Here is a 23,554-nt window from a genome sequence, read left to right on the forward strand (position 1 = left end):
TTTATATACACCACCGAAGAATATTCTTGAATATGCTTTTTCAAAGAATGTTCGTTATAAAAAATAGGAAATTTGTTTGCTGTGGGTCATACATCACTTAAAAAAAGTTCGTGAACATGCTTTTCAAGCAACTGTCATTAGATCAGCAATTAGTTTGTGTCTGCTAAAAGAACATACTCTACCGATCGAAAGTTTATGAACAAGCTCTTCAAACAGCCATGAAACTTTTCAACTTTTATTCAGACATTTTCAAAGGTAATATAATAATTTTCAAAAGGAGACACAACCTTAAAATCTAAATATTCTTGCATCCATAAAATGTATAAAATAAATTTGTTAAATTCAATTTTACGAACTTCAATGAATAAAATGAACTAAAAATGATTCTAAAATATCATTTAATAAGTAAGGGTTTTAAGTTAACTTAATGAGTTAAATTCATATAATTCGCCTAAGCCTAACATGGAAGACGTAGAATATGTTTTCTATCTGAACAAGATCGAATATGATGCTCATAATTAATGTTACATAGTTTTCCAGTTTGAGTCAAAACTTATTTGTTTTATGAATGTTTGTAAAAAGCCAATTTTCTTAATATAAAAGTTTTATCGCAAAAAAAAAAAAAAAAAGACAAATGTATGTTTTGCTATTTTAGCCCCCAACTCCATCAATGGTTGCAACAGTTTGCTACACTAGTGGAACAACGGGAGACCCGAAAGGTGTTGTTCTTACTCATGGTAATATGATCGCCTGTGCTAGTGCAATTATTTTAGTAATGGTAAGACTTTATTTTCTGTATAAATCTCAATCATTTCACGTCAACTAAAGATTATAATTATCTTTATATAGAATTTTGCTAAGTAAGTCAGAAATTATTGTACGGAGCGTAAAATAAAAAATGGAACTCCTAGATAAGTTTTAATCTAATGATCAGAGCTTTCAAGTTCGTGGATCTAACCTTATATACGCTAAATAATTTCTACAAGCGATGTTTTATGTTATTGTTACTTTTTTAAAACCAACGTGGAACAATCGACCCACTTTTGGGTTTACGACTACTAATGTTCAACTCCATAGCCTTGTAATTTTTAACCCAATACAAAAGACAAGAGAACTTCTGGGTCAAATATTGGGAGAAATATGTCTTCGTAGAGGATTCTTTGATAGAACTAACCCACATTTTGCGTTGCATGGGGAGAAAAACCCAGAAAACCTCCCATGGTTAGCCAAATGGCAAGGGGATTCTAAACCATGATTCGTTTACCACTAATGATAGTTTACGCCAGCACTGTGGTCGGTACGAGTCAGCCGGATGCGTAATTCGTATTGACCAGCCACATCCGGAATTCGAACCCGGTTCCTTGGAAGGCTTACGCTCTATCCCCTGAGCCATTGCGGCTCAGTTGTTGTTACTTATGCCAATACCAGCAAGCGTGCTTGAAAAAAAGTGAATTTTTAAGGCCAAATGTGCGTTTCTTGTTTACTCAATAGTGCCATCTTTGGCGAAGATTTTTACTTCAGCCACGCACACGTCACAGCGTTTTTCAGTGAGGATTCAATCATATTTCATATCATTCACCCCCAGATCGTAATTTTGACCTGAACCAGAGAACGATCAATCTCCAATTCAGTACACTTAGAGGCATTGATTTGTTATCAACTTCGAGGACTTTGTGAGCCTGACAGATTTAACGTGCACCAATCACCATTTAATTTACGGGTATTCTTCGATTATTTGGGATTCGAACTCCCGTTCTAACGAACACGAACCCAAGGTCCTACCAACCAAGCTATCCCGGCCTGCGATGTTAAGTAGCAAAATCAAACACAAAACGTACTTTATTTGAATAAACATATATTTTATTTCGCCAAAGGATTCGGATTCCTGACTCTCAAAATATAGGGGTAGCCGTAATATGGAAAATAGTTCCGGTAGTTAAGATAGAAAAGCTGTCGAAAGCGTTAGCCCATTAATATTAAATTATTTTGCGCATATTTTTAACTTATCAATGCCGTTATTTAAATGTATCAAGAATTTTTTTTTCTAATTTGTTATACTCACCTGCAAAACTGTTTTATCAAAAGAGAGTTTTATGCAAAGTTATAATTATTCATTACTTTTTATTGTTTAATTTTATCATAGCTGAAAACTTTTTGATTTGTAGTGCAAGTTTTTACCTAATTTCAAACGATAAATTACCTAATTTCACACGATAATAAAAAAATAAAATTTGAAGAAATCGAAGTTTAAAAAATCGAATTATTCATGATTCGCAAATTGAATATTTTATGCGTACAGAGAGAAATAAAGTTTTTTAGATGCTTCGAAAAATTTTCTTTCAAATTTTTATTCGGAAAAATTTATCATTAAAGTTAGTAAAAAAGGAGTATAAAAATATTTTTCTACTCATAAAAAATATTATAATGAATATTAACATTAAATTTAAATGGAATAATACTAAATCCCAAAGAAAGGTGAGTTCGGCAGCTTTTTTTTTAAATGTAAAAAATGAATATTTTTAAAAAAATGTTTTTTATAAAATATTTATAAAATAATAGAATATTAATAGAGAAATCTTTTCTTTTTTAACAACAAAATAGTGATTTGATAAAAAAAAAATCAGTAGGAAAACAAATGTTTAACAATATGTATGTATGATTTATTTTTGTCACATAAAACTGCTCATGGAATAGAACTTTTTTTTATAATTTTTAGCAATAATTTGTTTTGATTTTTACACTCTTATTATTGTTTCAGGGTGTCAACGCGCCTACTTCATCAGACGTCTTAATTTCATATTTACCACTTGCTCACATGTTTGAAAGAATAACTCAGGTTCATCATTTTGATTATTTAATATTCTTTTATCTTCTATTTTGTTTGAAATATCTACTTATTCAATATGCCTTTATACATCTCCAACACAATTTCCGATCTTCGAGAAATTTTTAAAAAATGTACCATACTATTATTTTTTAAATGAAAAATTTGGAGATTAAAACGAGTAACATATGGAGAGATTAAATGCTTAGTATGTATTTTGTAAAACTTCTCCACCTAGAGTTATTCCAACATTTTATAATCCATTTAAGACATAATCACGACTTAAAACGAATGGAATAAATATTTATTTCGATAATTTTTTTTTATTGAATTTTGCCATGAAAACGTCAGTGTAAAACAGAAGTAATGAGGTTGAACCAATATTTCTGACATTTAGGAAAGGGACTAAGTTAATTTCGATATTCCCCATAGAAAATACGAAATCTTTGCAAGTTTTGACTACCACATTATAGTCATCTTCGTGTACGTCACAATTTTTCTTTTTCTGGGTAGGTACTTTATTTACGTCACACTAGGGCTGCACAATGGGCTATTGGCGGCGGTCTGGGAAACATCCCTGAGGATGATCCGAAAACATGCCAACGCAATTTTGATCCTCTGCAGGGGGGATGCCCCCCCCCCCTGCTTTGGTAGCCCGTCGACCTGCACGCGAAGTCGAGCACAGTTTAAAGCATCCTCGGTCCCTACGCAGGCTGATCATAGTGGTCACCTACCAGCTTACTGACCGCAGTCAGTGATGCTTGAATTCGGTGTTCTGTTGGGAACCGTGTCTTAACAATCAGTCTACTACGTTACATTTTTTTTAAATATCATTTCTTTTCAGATAGAAAAATACCGATAATTGCTGATGCGATTGAGAAATATCGATATTTAACTAAACTCTTATTCAATATTAGCTACAACCGCATGCTGGATATTGACTTCTGATGTAAATGAGAAATAATAATAATAAAGGACAAAAATCAAATTACCGTTAGTGTGGGCTGAATGTCAACATTTGCCACTGTAAGCGAAAAATAATGATGTTTAGAGAGTGTTTCTGACATTCAGTTCAAGTGAGTTTCGATATTTCCCCTTGAAAGTCCGAAAACTTGCAAATAATACTTTTATATAATAAATATATAATATACTTGAGAAATAATATTTTTTTACGAATTTTTTTCCCGATATTCTGAATTGTCATAATTTGCAAAGAAAGTGAGAAATAATGACAATTAATGATTTCTAACAAATGATTTCTAATTTTGGTCTTTTTTTTTTTAAACATGTGCAACATTTATACTATGCATACAACTTATTAACATTTACGACATGTTAACATTTGGGTTTAATTTTGGTCTTTCACAGTAACATCGATATTCACCGGAAATTATTGACAATCCCCAATATCGGTCTTTTTCAGTAACATCGATGTCCTCTTAAATATATTGGCACTTTATTAATTTTGCTCTTCAACTGTAAATTCCATATCCACTGGAAAATGTTAACATTTACTAATTTAAGTGTTTACTCTAACACCGATATTCATTGGAAAGTGTTGACATTCACTAATTGTTGACCTTTATTCTAACATCGATATCCACTGAAAAATGTTGACATTCACTAATTTAATTTATTTCTTCTGAACACCGATATCCACGGGTAAATGTATGCATTCACTAATTTCGGTCTTTTACCCTAACATCGATATCCACTGGAAAACATTGACATTCACAAATTTTGTTTTTTTTACTCTAACACAGATGTCCACTGAACCATTTTGACATTCACTAATTTTAGTCTTCCCCACGTATAAAAATATACTATACATTCACTAATACATTCACTAATTTTAATAAAATACACATTCACTAATTTTAGTCTTCCATTCGTATAAAAATATGTCATTGAATATCGATTAAAAAAAAGCATCATTGAAAAAATTGGCGATTATTTTTTAATATTAAATTTTTTGTTTTAAATCGATGTTAGATATCAAATATATGCATAGAAAATTTATTTAATTATATAACTTTTTATGTTAAATTTAATTAAATTATTTTATGTTTCAGATTCTGTCATATATTAGTGGGGGGAGTGTTGGCTTTTCTCAAGGAAATATAAAACTTTTAACAGACGATATAAAAACACTCCAACCAACTTTCCTCCCCGTTGTGCCAAGGTTGCTGAACAGGATTTATGACCAGGTAGATGAATGACCTTCTCTATCGCCTCGCATAACAATGATCGTTACTTATGAAATTACAAAAGAAATTCAAATCACCGAGCTGTTATCGTTTACTTATTAATCCTAAATTACTTAACATTAATCATTAATTATTTTATTTTATTTTATAACCGTCGTTGAACAGCCGACCCAATTTTTGGGTTTACGACTACTAATGTTCAACGCCGCAGCCTTGTTATTTTGAACCCAATTTAGAATTGTAATCTTGAACCTTGTATTTTTGAAATAATACTGGGAGAAATTCACCCTCGTGAGGACTTTTAGATGGAACTAACCCGTATTTGCATAACATGGAGAGGAAAACCACGAAAACCTCTTGCGTTGAGCCAGATGGTGAGGGGGCTCTAACCCATGATTCACCTACCACTGAGAATATTTCATATCAGCACTGTGGTGGGTACGATCAGGGTGCGGAATTCAAATCAAGCAGCCATTTCCGGGATTCGAACCCGGTTCACTTTATTGCAAGACGAGCGCTCTATCCCTTAAGCCACCGACTCTAATCATTAATTAGTGTTAAACTCAGTAACTAGCGATTCGACTCGGCACACAGGCCACGACTTATAAAGCGTGCTTAATTTTAGTTCTCTATAGCTAGCATAACTTTATAACTATAGCATACCTGAAATGCAGTACTTTTAAATATTTATTCACACACACATATATATAGGTGATTCTACACTAATGTTACCATTTTTGTTACCCTAATTTTTATACAAATAGAAATATCCGAGCTAGGTGGTCGTCAGATTTTCACATGAAAATTCATTTTGAACTACAAATTTTATTTCCTTTCGTTTAAATTGTGGCAGCAGCTAAGTTTTCCACAAGTTATATGTTTAAGCATTGTCAATAAATAAAATAAATAATTATTCCAATAAAATATGCATTATTTTATAAGTAATTTGCTTCAATATATAGGTACTAATAAGCAAAGCAATTTTTGTTTGTTACATTGATCTATTTTTAAGCATATTTATTTAAGGAATTTTTATTAAATATAAGTACATATGTATGGTTTCTAAGGTAACACATTAGATCCGCTCATTTTCTTAATATATTTTTAATAAAATACAATCATTTTTTAATCTGTAATTTTTTGTAGGAATAGGCCCGTAGTGGTGCAGTGCAATTTTGAAGATGCGTTTTAAAAAGTACACTCCTATATCCTCTCTCCTGTCCTATTATTGAAACCATATTTTAAGAATTGTGGATATCATCTATATTTTAAGCATAAAAATGCAAATTCGTTGCAAATTTGTTTGTTTATTGTCAAAGAAAGAGCGTTTTCGTGTCAGATTTTGTAACTTAAGGAATCGTATGTATTACAGTGCTCAAAGAGAGAGAGAGAGAGAAAAAAAAACGGTTCATCTTGAATAACTTTTGATGTAATGATCGGATTTTCACGTTCTAGGATTCAATCTTAATGGCTCAAGGGGGTAACTTCAAATATGCGAATAGATAAGTGCAGACGATATTTTAAGTTGCGGAGTCACTACCAAAGACATACTTTCAATGAATAAATATACCTTTTTTTTTTTTTTTTTTTTGACGAATTCGGATTTTGAACTCCTAAAATATAGGAGGTATTTTGGGAAATATGATCCGAATAGTTTTCTTAGGAGGGCACTGAAAAGTTTGGATCTCTTAATGTTAACTTTATTTTCTGCGTACACATTCTAACATTAGGTCTAAACATTAGCGCGCTCTTCTGATCAAAACTGGTCCAAATCATTGGAACCATATTTTCCAGATTGCGACTATCCCTTAGGGGGCAGAAATCCGAATTCGTCGGAAAAAAAGGTATGTTTATAGGAAAGGTATATTATGGTTATGGAGTTAAAGTTAACACGGAAATTCATCTTAAACTAAAAACTTTATTTTTTTAAAATTTGAGTTGCAGAATCAGTTAAGTTCAAAACTACCAAATCACAGTTGGTTGTTTTGCTTCATGCACAAAATACTTTTAGTACATGAAGATCGATATGCCTCGGAATCCGTTTAAAAGAGTTAGAAAACAATTAAAAGTAATGTTTTTCTTGTTTTTGATAAAATTGGTGAGATTATCCCTTCCTCCTTAAAGAACAGATATTCATATTAAATGAATAATCCCAAGAAATTGAAGTGGAAAGATGTACTTGATGAAATTAAATCTTTATTTGATTCAATAACATGAATATAGTAATAAAAGTCAACATGTTTTGAGCTTTCAGTTCCTCTACATCTTCCATAGCGCGTGGAATTGCATTTTGCCCTGATTTGCTTCCTCCGGCTTCCGTAGTTTTTTCAGCTTTGCTTTTTTCTTCACATTTTTTTCTTCGTTTTCTGTTTCATTCTCGACTATCGCAGTTTTTCTACATTTGTTTTTCCCTTTTATTTTACACTTTTCGTTGGCAACTTTACGTTTTAATTTTCAAATCACGTTTGCTTTTCTCCTTCACGCCTGGTAAATCTTGAAAAAGGGAGCCTATTTTTGAGCACTCAAAGACTGAAGTTCTAGGCATTCCTATTTCACGCAATGAGACGGCATTGTATAAAAATGCCATCATTCCATACGTTGATGGCAATGTATACTAACATAACCGGTAAAGGAAAGGTTTTTATTTTTCAAACTTTGTTTCACATTCAGAACTAATTTCAAAATGCTAATTAAACTTATAAATGAATGGTGATAATGCTGTAATTAATCAATAAAATTTATTCAATTATATATTTTGATAAGAAGTTATTTGCACTTATTTCAATATAAAACCGCAGTGCTAAACAGTCAAGCTTTTAGTTTTAATTAGGAAACGAACTTAAGGGGACTAATATATGAAAAAATTCGTGTAAACGAATGTCTATGTAAAATAAAGTATTACGAAAGTTTATCATATGCACTCTTAGAAATTTCTCGCAAATAAACGGTTATAAAGCAATTTATTTAATTTTTATTTTACCATAATCACCCAAAACAGTCATGTAACCATAAAAAGATGATATTAAAAATGTTAACCGTGCGAAAAATCGTTTATTGACTGTTTTCATCTTTACGATTGAAAAAATCAGAATTTTATCCACGCCAACCAGGCCCATAACCAAAGAGAATCGAGCGCATGTTCTTTGAAAGCTGGAAGCGGATTACGAATTCATGCTTTTATTTTCCATCATCCGATATCTATCACAACAGCGGATGCCTAATAATCATCCCAGCGTCGACTTCACAATATTTTCGCTTTTCTTGCAACAATTGAGAAGTTTCGTGCTTCTTGTACACCTCAATTGATGACCCGGGTCTATTGGAATACAAAACTGTTATTGGTGCATAGATGGCGCCACTACAGAACTGATTAACACCAAAAGTCCAGTATTTCTTACCTTTCACCACAGATGGCACCACTAGATGAACGAATTAATCCACATTTCACCGTTCACTTGGCAAAACAAAACTTTACCACAACCTAACTCATACGCTCATTGCCTATCGAAAAGCCTAACATAACCTAACTACCATGCAACGCCAATGCCCAGTTAAATTTCATTTTATGCGGTTTTGAAACTTTGGTAGGTGAAAATGGTTACAAAAACGCATGGTTTTGTAATCACGTTTTTTCTAACCATACCAGTTGTAAACGGTTTCAAACCCGTAGAAGTAAAGAACTGTTCTCATCCTTAAACTTTACAGAGAATCGGAAGCGCAAACTTCTGCCGGTTAATTCACCGCAATTTCAGAAATTAAATTTAAATAGATTACGAACATTAACACGACGGAATTTTAATTTAAAATATCACAACGTAAGATAACGTGTTATTTGTTAAGTGTAAACAAAATATTGGCTAATATTTAGCAATCATTAAACGAAACAGGTTGTTTATACTTCCTTGTAAGTTAATACAATATACTTCTTCTAGAATGAAAGAGATACTCCTCGAGGATAATCGTATAATTATCCTTAATTATCCCGAATAATAATCTTGCTTTTTTCTTATTTCACGAGTGAAAATTATAGTAATGACGTAGTTTCCTTGCTTGAAATATGAAAGTCATATTTTCCAAATTATTTTGACACAGATTTCGTAATCAAACAGTGGATATTCACTACTCGTTAAAATATTTATACCAGTTTAAGTTTTTTTTCCAGTTATTTTAGTTCTGATCAATTGTAGTAAAATAGCACCATTTAGTTTTTTTTGATTTCCTTTGAATAATCAATAACCAATAGTTATTAACCACATTGTAAAATTTTATCATCTTAAAATGTTGGCTATTTACTGCAAAAATAGTATTAAAATAAAAATATTAGTTTGGTTATTGTAAAGAAAAAAAATATTTTTCAAAATTTTATTATATGGACAAGTTTGTTTTTGGTAGAAAAAAAAAGGAAACTTTCAACATTTAGCAATTGAAAAACCAAAACTAGCATTTTACCTTGTTTTTTAAATTAAAAAAATAATTTGGACAAACAATTTGTGCTTCAAATTTTCTGTGAATATAATTTCTTAACTCAATTTAAAAAACTTCTTCATGCACGCGAATTTTTTTTAGAGAGTTGAATGTGATTTTTAAGCGTAGCATTAAAATTTGTTTTAATTTTAACTTTGCTTGGAATATAAGTTTTTGCTAGGTATAGAAGTTTTCGCTTGGTATATAAGTTTTTGCTAGATATAGAAGTTTTTGCTTGGTATATAAGTTTTTGCTCAAGTATAGAAGTTCTTGCTTGGAGGTTAGTTCGGATAAACATTTTAATCAATACATATCAAATTATTAAAAATTTTGGAACATTTGTTACTTTATTGTTCAAATTTGTTAATATAAAGTATAGTGAACTAACGTTAATATAAAACATCGCTTAACTTACGTGTTAACTTCGCTTTACTAACTTACGTGCTAACTTCGCTTTACTAACTTACGTGTTAACTTCAATTATCATGCAAATTATTTTTCCTGAGCTTGATTACATGATGCTCTGCTTCTATTTGAAGAGAAACACATTTCCTTCAACAAATTATCAAGGTTGAGAGCACTGTATCACGGTTCAAGGTTAATCACATTGAACCAAATTTTTGAAGAGGGGTCTAGCTAATAATTTAACGCATATGTCTGTTATGGAAGCTTTAATATTTAAATTAGATATAACTGCCACCGCAAAACTTTATTTTGTATCTCGATGTTTTATTTTATTTTATAACCAGCGTCAAGCAATGAACCCATTTTTGGGTTTACGATTATCATCATTCAACCCCACTGCCGTATAAGTTAGAGCCCTACTCCGAAGACAAGGAAACTCCTGGATCAAGCATTGGTAGAAACTAGCCCTCTTGGAGACCTCTTAAGATGATGTTATAATTGTTTTTATTCCGTTTATGTACGTTATCTCTGGCGATGGTATTCCGCTCATTTCTAGCAAGCTGCATTAGAAATAAAAAATAAAGGATTCATTTGCACGACAAGATGGTTCAATTTGACATCATATTTAGGTTGCAGCAATTATTTCACTAAACGCTATCCAAAATTTCTTATTGTGAACAATTAAAGATTAATAAAACTTTTTTTTCCCTTTGTAATTGTTAAGTATCTGTTAAAGGTCGAGCACTCGAATTTATTAATACTTTTTTTGTAATGAAATATTTTTATTATGTCAAAAGCATTCTGCATGGTATGTACAGTGTATAAACTGCCATCCAATAGAAAAATCAACGTCAGCGATTAAAAGAAAAATTTAAAATAAAATTTTTGTATGTTTGGTAGTTTGTAATACCTGAATTATTAAATTTTGCATTACCAGATTTTGAAATTCAATTTTCGCGTTCATAGCATTGTCAACAGAAGGAAAATAGTTCTCAAACCACACTTCTCGAAATATATCATAAATGTAGCACTTACGTTGTTTTTGAAGTGAAACTTCTAATGCGACTTCTAATAAGGTTGCGTTAAACGTTTAACGCTACCATGGCAACGAGCTCCTGTGATCCTTGCGGGAGATTTTAATGTGAATTTCTCGTTACCTGAAGCTGAAACATTATTAACCTTCCTTGAAGACAAATTTGGATTGGAAATGATAGATGGTAGGAATGATCCAACAGGGGGAACTACCATTGATGCAGTTTTTGCAAGAAATATTGAAAAAATAGAACTCAAACATTTCGTATCTTACTTCAGTTATTATAATCCCATTATCCCATTGTAAATGTTATAGATTTGGATAATTCTCCACTCGAAAATGATAACTAAAAGATGCGATCAATTGTGAATTGTAAGCAATGTTAATAAAGTTTGTCTTAAAGAAACAATACGATTTCACTAAAAATCAATTTCTATCCCTTCCTATTTTCATTTCCACATTACGAAGTTTCACTTCACGAAGGGACACCACGCACTATTTTTTTTCTTAAATTAAAATTAATATAAATTAAAATTATATTTCGAAATTATATCACGAATTTAATGAAATGTGAAATTTTATTTTCTATAAAAAAGTTTTAATATTTGCGATAAATTTTGATTTCATGGCCATTGAAGTTTTCGAACGAGAATTTGATATTTTCTGAAATGGACGAAATTTTTATTAATTTAAACTTTTTATGTAACTTTTAATATTTCATTTACTAAATTTGACCTCATACTTTTAGATCCAAAATAGCGTACAAGGCAGCAGACTGAAAAAATGGATCATGGATATGGCTTTATCAAGTAAACAATCAGAATTAGAAAGGTCAGTATGTTTACATAATAATAATAATGAAGTAAAGCATTTCCACATTAGTCCGTTGTGGGCTTCCAGGGAGGGGGGGGGGTTATTGAGGTAAAGGCTCCACTATTTCGTGACCAACGGCATGACTGTGGCAATAAGATTAGCACTGCGTAACGACCTCATTTATTTCCGAGACAAGCTGATACCCATCGATATGAAGCTAGGTGGGCTTCATGCAGCCGCCACTGGGGATCGAACCCCAGTTCTCCACATTGATAGTACTATGCTTTACCTACTGAGACATTGCGGTTCAATAATAATAATAATAATAATAATAATGATAATAATAATAATAATAATAATAATAATAATAATAATAATAATAATAATCATAATAATCATAATAATAATAATAATCATAATAATAATAATAATAATCATAATCATAATCATAATAATAATAATAATAATAATAATAATAATAATAATAATAATAATAATAATAATAATCATAATAATAATAATAATCATAATAATAATAATAATAATAATAATAATAATGATAATAATAATAATAATGATAATAATAATAATAATAATAATAATAATAATAATAATCATAATCATAATCATAATCATAATAATAATGATAATAATAATAATAATAATAATAATAATAATAATAATAATAATAATAATAATAATAATAATAATCATAATCATAATAATAATAATAATAATAATAATAATAATAATAATAGAGTTTCATATGATAGTTCATATAATATTTTTCAGAAATTGAAAAAAATAATATCAATTAACCCTGCATTGTAATATGAATTATTAATATTTTCATAATATGAGCTTAATTAGTTTTTCTGGAACTACAGAAAGTTTTTAAATTTTCTGAATTCAATATAAAACATTTGAAAATAGCATAAAACATATCAAACTTTTTATCATTTGATTTCATATACCAAGTCTTAAGAAATTACGGAAGCAACTGAAAGGGAAATCCTTATTTTTAATGCTAAAATGGTTCTCTTTGGAAATGAAAAGATTATTCCTTGCTTTCAATTGCGGATGATCTAAACAATCATTTTAAGATAATTCGAAAATAAAATAATTACTCTCTTTCTGCTTTTTTATTTTCAATCAATTTCTTGCCCGTGGAGAAGTCTAGTGGAGAAGTTTATTATAGAGGATTAACTTCATCATCTTTTATCAGTTGTGATTAAAATCGAATTTAAATTGATCAGAAATCTAATAAAATATTTTTCAAGTTACATAGGAAAGTTTTATCTAACTAGTTTATTTTCCTTGATTCAATTAAACTTCATTCGTTTCAAAAATATTTATATTGGATATAACAGTCAGCATGCTTCAAGCGCTTAAAAATAGTCACCCATTTTCATGACTTTCAAACTTAAAGAGAAAACAAAAGTGGTTTGAAATGTAAAGCGCAGTTTTTTCAACGTAAAATGGAAATTAACGGTAAACCCAACTAGAAAATATCAGTAGCAGAGAATAAAAGTTTTTCTAGTTTTGTTTTTGTACTCACGTTTGTTTTTCCATTTTTTTGTTGTTGACAACTTTGCGTTTTATATTTCAAATCACTTTTGTTTGGCAAATCTTGAAATCGGGATCCTAATTCTGAGCTCTTGCTAAAACTTCTTATTTTCTTGATTTTCCTCGTTTTTTTCTATTTTCTTTTTATCCTCTTTAACTTTATTGTGCTATATATATGACCTGGGGCTTAACGTTCGGAGGTCTGAAATGAGTCGTTTATATACAATGGTGGACAAAACTAAGAGATGGAAAGCATTTTCGCACATTCATTCGCACATGCAAGATACCCGCACACCGCTCCATGTGTTTGACAATGGTTCCGTGAATGCCCAGAGGTACAGGCAGGAGGTCCTAGAGCGCTATGTGCGTCTTTTCAGGGGCGCTGTTGGCCCTGAGTTCATTTTTATGGACGACAATGCGCGACAAAAGCGAGGATATTCAACGAATGGATTGACTAGCTAAATCCCCTGACCTGAATCCTATTGAGCATGCTCGGGATGCTCTTGGGAGAGCTATTGCGATGCGCCAACCTCCCCCCCCAGAACCATTCTAGAGTAAAAAATAGCTCTGGTGGAAGAATGGGAGGGTCTTCCACAAGTCCTCCTTAACTCCCTTATTAACAGCATGCATGCTCGTTGTGCATGCTGTCTGTCTGTCAGGGGTGACCATACACCATACTAGAGGCAACACACACTGTACAAGCCTCACTTTTATTGTCATTTTTTATCCTTAAGTTCAGACTACATTGGATTTATTGGCAATAGGTCTTGCCAGTAAATGGTACTTTCAATTTTTGTTTTGCATACTTTATTATCATGGAATAAGCTATATCCATACCAAATTTCATTTATTTATATTCAGTATTTGAGATATTTGGGAAAATGTCTTCTATCTCTTAATTTTGTCCACCAGTGTATGTCTACGGTATCCGTCTCTTTGACATGTTGTGACAAACAAAAATTTATAAGATATTTACATAAATTTATGTTTTCAGACATATTGTGACAAATAAAAGTGTATGGGATCGATTTGTTTTAAAACCTGTTCAAGAAAATCTAGGAGGGCGAGTGAGAGTTATGATCACAGGTTCAGCACCAATTGGTCCAAATGTCCTCACTTTCCTCCGATGTGCTTTGGGCTGCATGGTAAGCTATACTTATTGTAAGCTATATTAATTTTTAAAGTGTTTGCATATCACTTTAAAAATCCCAATCTAATCAATTTAATTGTCCATCTTTATATGGATTTAATTGTGAAAGAAATAACTATTGATATCGCCACTTAATGATTTTATTATTTAACGCCACTTAATATTGCATTATTTTATTTTATATTACATTATTTTATGTTACATTATTTTATTTTATATCTGTTGTTAAATAACCTACCTATTTTTGGATTCACAAATATCAATGTTTAACTCCGTAATCTTGCCATCGCTGAGTTTCGCACCCAGGCCACCTCATTATAGGATGCCCTGAGCTACCACAGCTCTATTAAGGATTATGCTAATGATCACTCATTATTTATTAAATAAATAAACCTAAAAAACTGAAACGGTAACATATTACCTGTTAAAAAACTTCATTCGCTTCAAAAATATACAAATAGAAAACATGTTTCAAGAGCTTCAGAAATAGACACCCATTTTCATGACTTGCCAGACGTGAATGAGAAGAATCACTTTTGTTTCTTCTGATTTACGTTTGGCAAGTCATGAAAATGGGTGTCTATTTTTGAGTACTTGAAACATGTTGACTGTTATTTCCGATTTGTATATTTTTGAAGCGAATGACGTTTTTATTTAGGTAATACCCATAAGATCAAGACATTCAAGAAATCTTATCAAAATAGAAGTAAAAAAGTTTACACATTAAAGGTCAGGTTAGCATTTAATTAAAAAAAAAATAGCTATTGAGTCAAAATAACAAGAAACCTGTTTATTTGCTGAGCGAGGCAAAGGAGAGTTAAAATAAATTATTTGATTCAACTTTTCCTTCAGAAATCAAACAGGTTTCAGTGTTTTCAATTCTATCTTACAAGAGCCGTGGTGGCTCAAGGGATAGAGCGTTCGCCTTCTAATGAGGTGAATCTTGTTCGAATCCCAGCTATGGCTCGTCGATACGAATTCCGCATCCGGCTTGTACCGATCACAGTGCTGACGAAAAATATCGTCAGTGGATCATGGGTTAGAGTCCCCTTGCCACCATGCTAACCGTGGGAGGTTTTCGTGGTTTTCTTCTCCACGTAACGCAAATCAGGATCAGTTCCATCAAAAAGTCCTCCACGAAGTCAGATATCTTCCAATACTTGATCCAGGAGATCCCTTGTCTTCTGTATTGGGTTCAAAACTACAAGGATACGGAGTTGAAACATTAGTAGTGGTAAACCCTAAATTGGATCGGTTGTTCCACGACAGTTATAAAATAAAATGAATTTCATCTCATTCTGTAGTGATTCGTTAGATTTCAATAATTTTTTGAATTTTTTTTTTCTTTCAGATTTTAGAAGGCTATGGTCAAACTGAGTGTGTGGCACCTGCCACAATGACATTAATTGGCGATAATAGTGTTGGTATGTATTACTGTTTTTTTTTTTTAATTTTATTTTTAAATTCGAAAATGAGATTCCAAAATATAATTTATGGATAATTGAAATGCTTAAGAAAATAATGAGATGTCTGAATCGTTCTTGAATTTCGGTAGAAAGCAATGGATTAACTGAGTAATATTATGATAGTAATAAATTATCTTTTATTCGGTAGAAATAAGATAATACATATAAACAATAAAATTATTTTGAGACGCTGCTGTTGTCAGGTAATTCCTTATCCGCGACAAGTATATTGATTTTTTAGGCGTGCAGTTTCTAATTTTTATGGTAAAGCTAGGACGGTAAAATTATCTGTTGTTTTCAGGCGTTGTTATATTAATATTATTATTAAAAAGGTGTAGATTTAAGATAAAGCAGTAAAATTTGTTTATAGTTTGGTAAAATTTTAAACATCTTTTTTTTTAAATTATTAATTTGTAGGACGAAACTAATTTAAATTATAATGGATAATAATTATTGATTTGTTTCTTTTAATGAAACTTGAATTCTAATGAATTAGCACTTTTATATCCTATTAACTGGATTATTCCACGTCCACTTTTCTCAGTTATTAATATCAATATCCCACCATCATTTTGTGATTTAAAATTTTATTACAATGTGATACAAAGATACTCAGACTCATCAAACTATACTTAATAAAGCTATAGATCAATAAACTCAAATGTTTGGAGTTAGAAAGTCTAAAAAGATACTATTTTGTTCTTACACAATTCATGATCATAGAAAATTAAACTTAAATTTTTGGTTACCTTACTTTGTGACAAATTTTTGTCGTTCTATAAAAATGGTAAATTCTTTGAAGAAATATTTGTAAAGTTACTATAACTTAAATAAATGCATCTAAACAAAACTTTAACTTATTTTCAAAATTTCATGTCTTCTTAATGTTTACATCAATTTTCATATTTTAAAAAGTGTTCAAGTCTACAAATTGTAATATGTTAAGAAACAAATTTTTAAAAGGACTACTTTAAAAGGCTATTGAACTATTTAAACCTTTTTCAATATGTTAAAAGTTTTATAACATCTTTGAAGCAAAAGTTTCGTTATAGATCTTGATTTAAGTCAGAATAACTCCAAAACTATTTAAAGAAAAATCTGAAATTTTCCCAAAACATCGTATTTGCGAACTTGGTACAATAATCTCTCGGCCCGCGATATTCTTCTTTATAATGATCCTCACCTCTTGCAAGCTGGGGTCGACTATAGTAAACTTACGTCCAGAGCCTTAACTTTGGTTTAGTGCTACCTTTGTAAATGGGCCGTTTTTAAAATCAAGAATCTCAATTAAAAAAGTCGCATATTTTAAAAAAATTCCAAAATGTCACAAAACTTCTCTAAGTTTTAAAATTTAACTCTTTCTACAATAAAGAAATTATGAATCTGCATGGAACAGCAGTAATTTTTGAAAATATGTTAGAACTTCAAATTCTAATTACATTCATATAAATCTATTATAAGCATCGAAACAGAAAGATTTTTTTTCATTAAAAAATTAATAATAAATCAATCTAATAATATGTTACAAAGAGTAAAAGTATAAATATCACATATTGATCAGTCGGAGGAGAAAGTTTAAAAAATATTTTTATTAATAAGTATTACATTATTAATAACCATATACAGTATTTAAATTATGCATTTGATAATTTTTTTCGTTCATATGGAAAAGGTTTATCGGAAATTCTTGTTTTCAAAGTTCTAGTTCTAATTACCACACATTTAGAAAGAATCACAAAATTAAAAAGTAAATTTTACCGAATGAATGATTATTATGCCATGCTCTAAGGTATCATGATAAAAATTACAATAAAATTGCATTACCATTAAAATTACAAAATTTTACTACATTTGCCAAATTTTATTTTATTTTATAAAATCATATTTCATTGTTAGTTTTACCAAAATTATTACCAAAGGACTTCGTTAAAAATTTCCGTACTTTTTTGTGTTCCCATAGAGCCGGAAACATGGTACATTTTACCCTATTCTGGTAGTGTGGAACACGCTTTTCCTCTGAGTGTAATAATAAGCGTTTAGTGCCTCTTCAGGTACTGTGCCCAGGATCCTAGGTCTGTGCTATAATAAGGTCCCTGCTTATAAGAATTAGTGCTTAAAATTCGGAAACACTTCGCATAAAATAATTGACAAATACTTGGTATTTGACTTCTCATAAACACTATTTTCATGTTGGTATTTTAAATAATGCTTGAAAAATAATTAATACACATTATATAATTTACAAAAGAATCTTTTAGGCACAGCTTACTTCTTTATTTCACGAATGAATTTTATTTTAAAATTGATTGATATATTTACATTATTATCTTCGTAAAATCGTGATATACCAGCTTAAAATCTAATGATGGGAAGAATACAAGAAATTATTCAGAATATTTCTCTTTGAATTATTTAATGCACGGAATACATTTGTTTAGTTTCATGTTTTATTTCCCGTTCAAATTTCCCTATTGCGCTTAATTTACTTAAATTAAGAATCTATAAATTTTTTAGAACGAATCACAGGTGAAACACGAATACGATTTCCATTTCTTTCATGCCTGAACAACAATGAACAATAACGACTTCCTTATAATTTTTGTTAAATGAGATATCGTTAAAAAAAGACATATTAATATGGTATTTAAGAAATATAAATAAAAAACAGTAAAAGAAATAATAGGCATTAATTTTAAAATGGAATGTAATTTATCATCATCTGATAATCATTTATTGGAATTCAGGAGCTGTAGTAAAATTACTCAAAAATATGTGCAAGCATGTTGAAAGTTCGGAACCACTGGGCAAAGTTAAAAAATGTAACGAGAGAGATTTCTCACTTTCACGTAACATTAGGTACACTTAGGTAGGTAAAACCTGCGCAGCTTACTTACCACATAACTACTTCGATTCTCTGATTTCGCGTAGAGCTTACATACGAGATACAATGCGAGAGTGTGAAATCTTGCGTAATATACACTCTACATAAGAACTGTGCAGCGTAGTTACCACAGAACTACTTCGATTCTCTGATTTCGCGTAGATATCACATACGAGATACAATGCGAGAGTGTGAAATCTTGCTTAATATACACTCTACATAAGAACTGTGCAGCGTAGTTACCACAGAACTACTTCGATTCTCTGATTTCGCGTAGATCTTACATACGAGATACAATGCGAGAGTGTGAAATCTTGCTTAATATACACTCTACATAAGAACTGCGCAGCGTAGTTACCGCAGAACTACTTCGATTCTCTGATTTCGCTTAGAGCTTACATACGAGATACAATGCGAGAGTGTGAAATCTTGCGTAATATACACTCTACATAAGAACTGTGCAGCGTAGTTACCACAGAACTACTTCGATTCTCTGATTTCGCGTAGATATCACATACGAGATACAATGCGAGAGTGTGAAATCTTGCTTAATATACACTCTACATAAGAACTGTGCAGCGTAGTTACCACAGAACTACTTCGATTCTCTGATTTCGCGTAGATCTTACATACGAGATACAATGCGAGAGTGTGAAATCTTGCTTAATATACACTCTACATAAGAACTGCGCAGCGTAGTTACCGCAGAACTACTTCGATTCTCTGATTTCGCTTAGAGCTTACATACGAGATACAATGCGAGAGTGTGAAATCTTGCGTAATATACACTCTACATAGGAACTGCGCAGCGTAGTTACCACAGAACTACTTCGATTCTCTGATTTCGCGCAGATCCTACTTATTGGACATTACGCAAGAGTGTGAAATCTTATGTAACATGCACTCACGTACGTAAGAACTGCGCAGCGTATTCGACAGAGAAATACTTCGATTCTCCAAGTTCGCGTAAATTTTACTTGCGGGATACTATAATAATAAAAATAAAGATGATGATGATAAAGGAATTTATATAATTAATGAGCTTAGTAAAAGAAGGTTCAACTGGTTTAGTAAATCATTTAAAAAAATTTATGTTTTATAATATCTTGCAGATCGCAGTGCATTTTGGGGTGGAAGAATGCTCAAAATGCATCACAAACAGTAAACGATTAACTATTGATAGCCTCTCCTTTAACAGCAAATTAAAATGTGTTGGACATTGTGTTGGGAATTTATAGATTTCGCTAATTGGAAGCTAAAGACTAAGAATAATCTTAATTTTTTACCGTCCATTGTCAGTATACATAGTAAGATATATTTTTCCTCAAATTTATTAGCATCACCTAGAACCCTGAGCGAATGCCTGAATGGCTATGTTAAAAAGGTGTGAATATATGACATATAGGAGTGGTTATTCTAATATTTTTATTTATTTATTTCAGGACATGTGGGACCACCGTTACCATGTAACCACATAAAACTCGTTGATGTTTCTGAAATGGAATACTATGCTATCAATGGACAAGGTGAAGTAAGTATAATATTCTGACTTATTACGTAGTTTTTGTTTGGACTGATCTAACGAGAGAGCTGTCCATCTATTAAAAATTTAAAGGCGATAAGTGTAAAAAAGAAAAGTGCGCAAAAGAAAAATTAGACCACCCCCTGAAAGATCGAATCATCTCATGAAAACGTACTTTCTCTGAATAAACATGCCTTTTTTTTTCGACGGATTCAGGTTTCTGAACCCTAAAATATAGGGGGTAGTCACCATCTAGAAAATACGGTCATATATGTTTGGTCAGGAAGGCTGTCCAAAGTTTGGACCCTTTAATGTTAGTTTTACTTTTTGCGAATTTCATCGTATCTGGAGAATTTTTTTTTTCTTAACAAATTTAGAAATTTTTGAAAACGATTGTAAAATTTATTTATTTAAATGTAATTCCATAAAAAATAGCTTTTAGTACATATTTATCATTATTTTATTTAATAATAGTCGGAAAAATTTTGAATTGTAAGGTACAAAATTTTTTACATCATTTTAAAGAATGCAATTTTATATGAAAAAATATAATTTTGAGCATAATCGGTCGAATAGTTCCTGAGGAATTGAATTTTAAAAAAGTCAAATTTTGAAATTCGATTTCTCAGGAACTATTCGACCGATTATGCTCATTCATTATTCAGGGTGGTCCGTGTTTTGTTTCACGCACTGCGCGGTAACATTATATGGAAATTTAAAGGGAAATCTTCTACTGGAATAATAAATAAACAAAAAGAAATGTTTTAAGTTAAACATGAATTGAACTGTAAATATGACCTACTTAGAAAACTTTTATATGAAAAGTTAATTTGAGGTACTTAGTAACTTTTCATTCGAAAAGTCATTCCGTGCTACCTTGTAATTTAGCTTTTAAATTGTGATTTTTTTCTTTGGAAAGTTAATTTATGTCAATTTGTAAATTTGTCTTAGAAAGCTCAGTTTGCGCTATTTTGTACATTTCCCCCCTTAAAAATTGAATCTGTGCTATTTTGCAACATTTTCTTTAAAAAGTTACGATGTAAATTTTTTCTTTTACAAGTCTACTTGTTCTTTTTTGGAAATTTATTTCATTAAAAGAGGCAACTTGTGTGTTTCTATTATTAATACTTAAAAAGACATTTCTCAATAAAGAGAAATAGTATCAATAAAAGCATTTCTCAATTGAGATTATTCAATAAAAAGAAATATGGCACTATTTTTTTAAGAAAAAAATGCAAAAAGTTTGGCCTGCCACTTTTTTTAATAGTTTCAATGTTATACTTAATATAAAGGCTGTTAAGTAAAAATTTCGACTAAACACAAATAATGATCTTTTTCTTTAAGAATCATTAGTATTCATTTATTTAAAAATGAACTTTCCTCGAATTAAAAAAGAAAATTACGAATATACACTCGATGCCAAATCAAATCCTCATAGTCATTTAATTTTTTACCTCAGTTTCCTTAATTTTTCCCCTCAACCTTTTAACAAGACTGATACGAAAAATACAAATACAGGGTTATTCATAATTCGAAGCGTTAAAGTGAAAAAACGAAGACGAATATGGCAAAAAGAACATATGAAATTATTCCGAAAGTATTCAAGTTTTAATTTAAGCAGTTGCCGGTAGATGGCAGTAACATGTACCACTGAAGCCACTTGTAGTAAGGAAAAAGGGCGTTTACAGGCTGAGAGAATTATGAATAACCCTGTATATATGTGATATTAACCATGCTTATTACTTTTTCAAATGTTTAGGTGTGCATCAGAGGACTGAATGTATTTCAGGGATATTTGAAAGATACCGTAAAAACAGCTGATACAATCGACAAAGATGGATGGTTACACACAGGGGACATCGGGATGTGGATGGAAGTAAGTACAGAACAAACTAGTATATGCCAAGACTGATTAAATTACTCCAGGACATACTATGTGAATTATACGTGTCCACTTAATATGTCTCGAAGTACGAAATGTCCATCAGCAAACAAACTTGAAATTAAAAATTCTAGAAAGAAAGAGGATGGAGGAATGAAACAAATGGCTATGTTTAATGTACAAACTGTTGTTGTTGCTAATTCCCATCTGGTCTGACGGGGTCAGACCAGATCAATAAATCCGTTAACATTAAGAAAATCCGAAACCAGAATGGGAGAGGAATGAATGTCGTTCCAGTCCAGCCCTAAACAGTTCAAGATGTGCTCAGGAGATGCCTGGTTTTGTTGGCATTTAGGGCAAAGAGGAAAGATCTTTTGATTAGCAGAAAATGTGAGGTTTTTCAGGTGTCCACTCGCCTGTCGGGATAAGCAAGTGTTGTACAAACTGTAAAAATTTAAAGTGGAAATTCAGAAATTTAATTGCAAAAGTTACCAACAGATGGCGCTATAAGCGGTGCAGATTTCTTGAGACGTATACAAATGCTATAGAACTTTAATCTAACCTGTGTTGTTCCCTAGTACCCCCTTTCTAGCATGCAATTTTCAAATCCGGCGGCCCTTAACGTTCCGCTCTCCTGCGTAGCATTTAAAAATAAATAAATAATAAAACATGATTTTTTAGTTCGTTCATGGTTGATTCGTTCAGGTATTTTCGACCTCCGATGTCCGGACCAACCTTTGGATCTAGATCTTCCACATTGCGGTCACCCCCCCCCCCATATTTTTTTGTTCATGAATCCGAATCCGTCGAGCAAAGGTATGCTTTTTCATGATAAGTTTTTTTTAATTCTTTTTTCATTTTTAAATTTCCAAAGGCAGAAATTGACAAACTCTTAACAAGAAGAATGAACATAGATAAGAGAAAAAAGTCAAGGACTCATTAGCAGATGCCTAGCACTCCAATATCTGTTCACTTCGGAGTCTCCATGTACAGCCGAACATCCCATCAAGGGCTTTCTATCCATTACTTTGAATTTCCTACAGAGTGGGCAATTCGGACTCGTAAAAATAACAATGCGGTGGAGGTGGTGCACAAGACAGTCATGACCCACCGCAAGTCTAAATTCTGCCACAGTCTTTTTTGAACACTAAGCTTACACGGAGTACTACACGAGTGATCACGATTATTTTCATGATTAGCACGTTTTGTGTTGATGTTGATATATTTTTTCTGACTTCTTTTTTGTAGGGTTTTCTATTAGGTTTTGTCCTGATTCCGTTTGCATTAATTAATTAACATATTTTAAGATAGGCCCTCAAACTATTAAGTGGTGAAAATCCG

General features: G+C 31.2%; 1 protein-coding gene across 1 annotated transcript in view; it reads left to right on the forward strand.

Moving 5' to 3' along the window:
- The window catches only part of LOC107450385 (long-chain-fatty-acid--CoA ligase 6), a 72,029-nt gene that overhangs the window by 36,423 nt on the left and 12,052 nt on the right, over positions 1–23,554 (forward strand). The window contains exons 9-16 of the mRNA XM_087159837.1: positions 656–778; positions 2,759–2,836; positions 4,897–5,031; positions 11,682–11,764; positions 14,307–14,457; positions 15,814–15,886; positions 20,252–20,340; positions 22,091–22,207. Coding sequence (XP_087015963.1) covers positions 656–778; positions 2,759–2,836; positions 4,897–5,031; positions 11,682–11,764; positions 14,307–14,457; positions 15,814–15,886; positions 20,252–20,340; positions 22,091–22,207 — 849 coding nt within the window. The remainder of the gene's footprint in view (positions 1–655; positions 779–2,758; positions 2,837–4,896; positions 5,032–11,681; positions 11,765–14,306; positions 14,458–15,813; positions 15,887–20,251; positions 20,341–22,090; positions 22,208–23,554) is intronic.

Source organism: Parasteatoda tepidariorum, chromosome 1 (assembly GCF_982258835.1).
Source record: "Parasteatoda tepidariorum strain Cologne lab strain chromosome 1, Ptep-v5.0, whole genome shotgun sequence".
Classification (NCBI taxonomy): domain Eukaryota; kingdom Metazoa; phylum Arthropoda; class Arachnida; order Araneae; family Theridiidae; genus Parasteatoda; species Parasteatoda tepidariorum.